We start from the raw sequence: 7,067 nt of genomic DNA on the forward strand, positions 1-7,067 counted from the left end.
ATTCCGGGACTTCTATCGCAAGCTGTATACTTCAGAGCCGCCGGACGAACCGGAGGAGATGAAAAGGTTTCTGGACGGGTTAACCTTCCCAACTGTAGGTGGGGGGGCGAGTGGATGAGCTGGGGCCCCCAATTAGAGTGGAGGAGGTATTGGGGGGCCTAAAGGCCATGCAGTCGGGGAAGTCCCCGGGACCGGATGGATACCCAGTAGAGGTCTATAGGAAGTTTTCTGAGCTGGTGGGCCCGGTCTTGGCGAGGGTTTTCAATGAGGCAAGGGACAGAGGGACCCTGCCACCGACAATGTCGCAAGCCACTATATCACTGATATTGAAGCGGGGTAAAGACCCGGAGGCGTGCGGGTCCTACAGGCCAATCTCCCTGATTAATGTTGATGCCAAGCTTCTGGCAAAGGTACTGGCGGTTAGAATGGAGGACTGCGTACCGGAGGTGATTGGGGAGGACCAAACTGGGTTCGTGAAAGGTAGGCAGCTGGCGGCCAACCTGAGAAGATTACTTAATGTGATAATGATGCCCCCAGCGGGCAGGGAGGTGGAGGCAGTGGTGGCGATGGACGCCGAGAAGGCCTTTGACCGGGTGGAGTGGGACTATCTATGGGAGGTGCTTGGATGGTTTGGGTTCGGGGAGGGACTGGTGCATTGGATCAAATTATTATATCAGGCCCCGAGGGCCAGCGTCAGGACTAACAGAGAAGTGTCGGAGTACTTTAGGTTGTACCGAGGGACCATACAGGGCTGCCCGCTCTCCCCGCTGCTGTTTGCGCTGGCCATAGAGCCGCTGGCGATTGCGCTGAGAGCCGCAGAGGGATGGAAGGGGATGGTGAGGGGCGGGGTAGAACATAGGGTCTCTCTTTACGCAGATGACCTGCTCCTGTACTTGTCGGACCCAGTGGCTGGGATGGGAAGTATACTGGGAATGTTGAGGAAGTTCGGCCAGTTTTCAGGATACAAATTAAATATGGCCAAGAGTGAAATGTTTGTGGTACAGGCAAGGGGCCAGGAGAACAGATTGAGAGGGCTACCGTTTAGGCTGGTTGAGAAAAATTTCCAGTATTTGGGAATCCAGGTGGCACGCGACTGGGGCAGGCTGCACAAGTTAAATTTGGCCAGGGTGGTGGAGCAAATGAAGGGAGAGTTTCGGAGATGGGATGCACTCCCGCTGTCGCTGGCAGGGAGGGTGCAGACTGTAAAGATGATAATCCTCCCTAGATTTCTGTCTGTTTTTCAGTGCATCCCGATCTTTGTTCCACAGTCCTTCTTCAAAAGAGTTAACAGGATGATCATGAGCTTTGTCTGGGCGGGAAAATCCCCGCGGGTGAAGAAGGCAATGTTGGAGAGGAACCGCAGCGAGGGAGGGCTGGCTTTGCCGAGTCTGATTAATTATTACTGGGCGGCCAACATCGCTATGATAAGGAAGTGGATGGTGGGTACGGGGTCTATTTGGGAGCGGGTGGAGGCGGCTTCGTGCAGGGGCTCCAGCTTGGCAGCCCTGGTCATGGCTCCTCTACCGCTGCCGCCGGCCAAGTACTCCACCAGCCCGGTAGTGGTGGCGACCCTGAGGATATGGGGCCAGTGGAGGAGGCATGTAGGGGAGACGGGAGCGTCGGTTTGGGCGCCAATCTGCGACAACCATCGGTTTGCCCCTGGGAGTATGGATGGGGGGTTTCGAGTATGGCGGCGGGCGGGGGTGGGAAAGGTGGGCGATATGTTCCTGTAAGGGAGCTTTGCGAGTTTGAGGAGCTTGGAGGAGAAATTTGGGCTGGTAAGGGGAAATTATTTTAGGTACCTACAGTTGCGGGACTTTGTTCGTAGACAGGTCCCATCTTACCCATGCCTCCCACCAATGGGGATCCTAGACAGAATAGTCTCTCAGGGGGAAGTAGGGGAGGGTAGAGTCTTGGGTATTTATAAGGTGCTCATGAGGGAGGAAGGGTCCCAGACGGAGGAACTGAAACTTAAATGGGAGGAGGTGCTAGGCGGGGAAATGGAGGATGGGCTGTGGGCAGAGGCCCTGAGTAGGGTAAATTCGACCGCGACATGTGCCAGGCTCGGTCTGATTCAATTTAAGGTCGTTCACCGGGCCCATATGACTGTGGCTCGGATGAGCAAATTCTTTGGGATAGAGGACAAATGCGCTAGGTGCGCGGGAGGACCAGCGAACCACGTTCACATGTTTTGGGCATGCCCTAAGCTGAGGGGGTACTGGGAGGGATTTGCGGATGTCATGTCCCGGGTGCTAAAAACAAGGGTGGCGATGGGTCCAGGGGTGGCAATTTTTGGGGTTTCGGAAGACCCGGGAGTCCAGGGGGAGAAAGAGGCCGATGTTTTGGCCTTTGCTTCCCTGATAGCCCGGCGACGAATACTATTGGCGTGGAGGGACTCAAAGCCCCCGAAGACTGAGTTGTGGCTTGCGGACATGTCGAGTTTCCTGGGTATGGAAAAAATTAAGTTCGCCTTGAGGGGATCTGTCCAGGGGTTCGCCCGGAGGTGGCAACCATTTATTGACTTCATTACGGGAGAGTGAGTGTCAGCAGGGGGCGGGGGGGGGAGCGGGGGCGGGGGGGGGGGGGGGGGAGGGATAAAATGGCGGGTAGTACCGGTGGGAGAGGAGCGGGCTTGTGCAGTATGTTACGATTGAAGTATTGAAAGTACATGGATGTTTGCACATTTCTGCCTTTTTTGCTTTCTTTCTGTTGATGTCTGTAACTGTTTACAAAGCCAAAAACTACCTCAATAAAATTGTTTAGTAAAAAAAAATCACTTTGAAATAAAATGTAAAGTGTTACCACATTCCAAAAGAACTAGGCTCCAATTGCAACCATGAATTAGGTACATATTACTGTCATATTCAGAAGCAATATATGCATTTTTAAAATTTCAAACGATTACAATTGATTTCCCTTTAAAATGCAAATAGGCTTCGGGTAAGATAATAAGACATGATCAGACTGAATGGAAAGTGGGTTTGTTTACTGGATAAGCATGCCAGGAAGGGAATCCCGAGTCAATTTACTACCAAAACAAGTCACTCTTGGGTGTAATATTGTCTGTTGGTCTAAACCTCAGCAGTGGGGGCACCTCACATATCTGTGCTGCTAGATCTGCTGAACATTTGCGACAGTGTCTGTTTTTATTTCAGGTTTCAGCATCCACAGTATTGTATATTTATATCCGGATAGATATTACGCCCTGTTGTGGGCGTCGATCTAAGAATCCGCTGACACTTGTATCAAAGGCGTTAATCGCACACGTATTAGTTAAAGCTGGTTTAAATTCTTAAAATTCTATGAATAGCATCGTTTTGGAAATAGTGACCTGTTGCCAACATCTGCCACGCAATTTCCATGTTTAGTTTGTGGGAACAGAGAGAGAGAGAGAGATAGAGGGCACTCTCCTGGGGACCACACTATTTATTTTTCCGAACTTCGGATCATTTCCATGGAGGATTCAGGGCTGTGATTAAATCGTTCCAGCTTCAAGCTTTACCATGGCTGTCAGTGGCCACTGCCTGCCGAAAGTGAGGTTGTTAAGTTTCGACACATGTCCACGGTGCTCTGCCGTGTTGAAGAGAGGGGTGTCAGTGACAGCACAGGTTAAACATGAGTGTGTCGTGGGGCACACATTGCATTCAAAAGTAGATCAAAAGCTCACCTCCGCAACCATTCCCACTTCGCTTCGCCTGGGGAAACGTGTTGCTCGTTCTCTCTCTGACTTTCAGCTTGTGGCTGATGTTAACACAGGGGAGAGAGAGAAGTGGTGGTGGTGGGGGTCTCAGCACCCTCACAACAAGTCTGCAACATTCATTCCCTGAGCCCCTCTCTGCTAACTGAGTCTGAATTGATATGGGGCACCCCTACCCCCTCAAAATCGGCAGCGCAGTCTTTCAGCACCAATACAAGAGGACAGCAGCCTCTTCACCTGTAAACCACACAGCCAATATGTCCATCAAATCCTGCATATAGCTGTATCTGTGCTATAGTATCACAGTGCTGCTGCCAGCCCCTGTCTGTCTGTTCTGTGCGTGCTGCTGAATCTACTCACATTGTGTTCTTCTTTTCTCCCTCTCGCTCTCTCGCTCGGGTTTTGAGAGGATATTCAACAGGATTCTCCCGACTGCTCCGTCCCTGGGCTCGGAACAAAGATGGCCTTTTCAGCAGCCGCCTGACGTCAATGATCCGGGTAGTTCGGCTCCTGGAGGCAGAGCCAAAAATAAAACACAGAGGCCGAGTCAACTAGTCAATCAGAGACAGATAGAGTCTGAGAGAGAGAGAGGCAGCCAGATACAGAGACTCGGAAGGTGGGGGCGGGGAGTCAAATACAAAGGCTTGGAGAAAGAGTCCAAATTTAGCGATGGCACAAATACAGCTGGTATTGTTGAGCTGTGGAGGTGTAAGAATAACATTAAAACAGACCAAATCTTAGCCCACTGAAATGCTGTTCAGATTCCCAAGGCGTTTTGGTTTGACTCCTGACAGCTTAGAGAGAAGGTCCACTCTCTTTTCTCTGTGTTTCTCCTGAGAAAGCATGTGAGTGTGGTATTTCTGAACCTCAATTGGCAAAAACTGTGGCAAATCGCTTTCAACGAAGTGCGCCTACAAGGCTCGATTGAACAATGAGGGCAAACTGGAAACAATGGTGGTCCAGAAGGACTTTGGGGTCCAGATACATAAATCATTCACATGTCATGGAAGGGGCAGAAAGTAAAGAAAAAGGACAATGGGATGCTGACCTTTATATCTAGTGCACCAGAATGCAAGCAGGTTTAAAGTCATGTTTCAGCTACATAAATCCCTGGTTAGACTATAACTGGAGTGACTGTGAGGAGTCCTGGATTCTATTTCTTAGAAAGGATATATTGGCAGCTTGGAGGGAATGCAAAGTAGATTTACCAGAATGCTACCTGGACTCAACAGGTTAAATCACGTAGATATGTTACACAAATTAGCGTTGTATTTCCTGGAATTTAGAATGGCTCAGGTGATTTGGTAGAAATTTCCAAGATATTAAAGGGAAACAGTTGGGTAGCGAGAGTGCAACTTTTTTTTGTTTATTGGGGAATCCAAAACTAGAAGACACAGTCTAAATATGAGAGACATATCTTTCAGAAGTGAAGTTAGGAAACACCTTAACATGCAAAAGTTTGGAATTCTTTTCTGCAAACAGCAGTTGATGCTGCGTCAATAGCTGTTTGATTGATAGATTTTCGTTAAGCACAGGTTAGGTTGTACATCAGCCATTATTTTACTGAATGGTGGAAAAGGCTAAATGGGCAAAACAACCCGTTCTTCATCCCATGTTGTGAGGAATTAAGACCTCATGCTGTATATTTGTCTTAAAATATCAGACAATATTGTAAGGGTCCTTCTTGTTTATTCCCCTTATTTCCTCTTTCTTATATTTCGCTGTTCTTATTTTGATCATGGATGATTAATGGAGATGTCTCTTTAAGGCAAGCAGCCTGTGTCATTAATTCAAGCAGAAGAAACCAGAAGCAGGAACAATCATTTTGCTTGCCTGTTCTGGTTTGAACAGGAGACCACAGGCTTTCCAACACCAGTGAGAGGAATGAGATGAGACTTGGTTTGATTGATCGACTAATGGCCAATGAATTGGCCCAAAGGGCCGTACTTTGCTGAGTAACAGGTGGTGATTGGGTCTTATCCCAGTGAAATGCTTTTCAGAGTCCTAAGGAGTTTAAGTTTGACTCCTGGAAGCATATAGGAAAGGTTCACTCTGTTACCTCTGTGTTTCTCTCTGGAAAGCCTGTGAATGTTATATTTCTGAACATGGCTTAAGTGAATTGGCAAAACTGTGACAAATTGATTACATACAATTTCATAGAATTTACAGTGCAGAAAGAGGCCATTTGGCCCATCGAGCCTGCACCGGCCCTTGGAAAAAGCAGCCTACTTAAGCCCACACCACAGACCTATCCCCATAATCCAGTAACCTCACCTAACCTTCTTTTTGTTGGGACACAAAGGGCAATTTAGCATGGTCAATCCACCTAACATGCACATCTTTGGAGTGTGGGAGGAAACCGGAGCACCCGGAGGAAACCCACGCAGACAAGGGGAGAACATGTCGACTCCGCACAGACAGTGACCCAAGCCAGGAATCGAACCTGGGACCCTAGAGCTGTTAAGCAACAGTGCTAACCACTGTGCTACCATGCCACCGAAGGCAAGTGCCTGAATGAATTTATCTGCAGGCAAACCTGTACAAGCTGCAAACAGAGACTTTAACTTGCTACTCTCTCCAGAAAGGAGTGACTGTTGTGTTTCTAAACTAGAGAGAACTTGGATGAATGAATCTACAGAGAAGACCATTCCAGGTTGCAAACAAAGACTTTAACCTGGAATCCTGTTGTGGAGAGAGGTGTACTAAAAACCAACATCTGAATCAAGGACTCTTTTAACTTTCACTTTTTTTTTTTACCCCTTCCACCCCTCTGTGCATGTCTGTCTTGTGTAACTGTGTAGAGGGTGGTGGCCAAATTAAAGTGGGGAGTTAGGAATTAGTTAATAGTTAACTTTTTGTATTTGCTGTATAGTTTTTTATAGTTCTTGTTATAAGTAAGCAATAATTGTGTTTAAAGTTACAAATCTGGTGACCGTAATTATTGGGCAGCCAAAGGCCAAGGACATCGGGTATTTTTCTACGAATTATCGATTAATTTCACTCTGGGGCATGTGGGGCTGGAATTGACTGTACAGTAGCCCAGTGTTTCATAACAATAGGTTCTTTGATATTTCTAAAAGTTTAAAACTGAGCAAAGACGTTTTAATTGGCTGAACCTATGAACCCTGAACAAAAGAGTTGCCTGGTAGTTTGGGGAAAATTTGGACCTCACCATCTCTGAGGAGCCATCACGTTCCCCTGTGGATTGTAAATCCCAACTACGAAGAAATATAAAGAAAGGCCATCTGTAGTTAACAACTCAGGCTGGCCAGAAGGTGATGGGTCATCTGCTAAGACAAAGGCTCTACAATCTTCTTGATGCCTGAGACATTTAGCAATCTTGGAAATCCAAATGATGGATACACATCCT

At 47.8% G+C, this 7,067-nt stretch overlaps 1 protein-coding gene across 1 annotated transcript in view; it reads right to left on the minus strand.

Moving 5' to 3' along the window:
• The window catches only part of LOC119975449 (vesicle-associated membrane protein 2-like), a 184,276-nt gene extending 180,077 nt beyond the window's left edge, over window positions 1-4,199 (minus strand). The window contains exon 1 of the mRNA XM_038815118.1: window positions 4,058-4,199. Within this exon, the coding sequence (XP_038671046.1) occupies window positions 4,058-4,059 (2 nt within the window). The 5' untranslated portion in view covers window positions 4,060-4,199. The remainder of the gene's footprint in view (window positions 1-4,057) is intronic.
• Window positions 4,200-7,067: the final 2,868 nt, after the last annotated feature.

Source organism: Scyliorhinus canicula, chromosome 13, assembly GCF_902713615.1.
Source record: "Scyliorhinus canicula chromosome 13, sScyCan1.1, whole genome shotgun sequence".
NCBI classification, from domain to species: domain Eukaryota; kingdom Metazoa; phylum Chordata; class Chondrichthyes; order Carcharhiniformes; family Scyliorhinidae; genus Scyliorhinus; species Scyliorhinus canicula.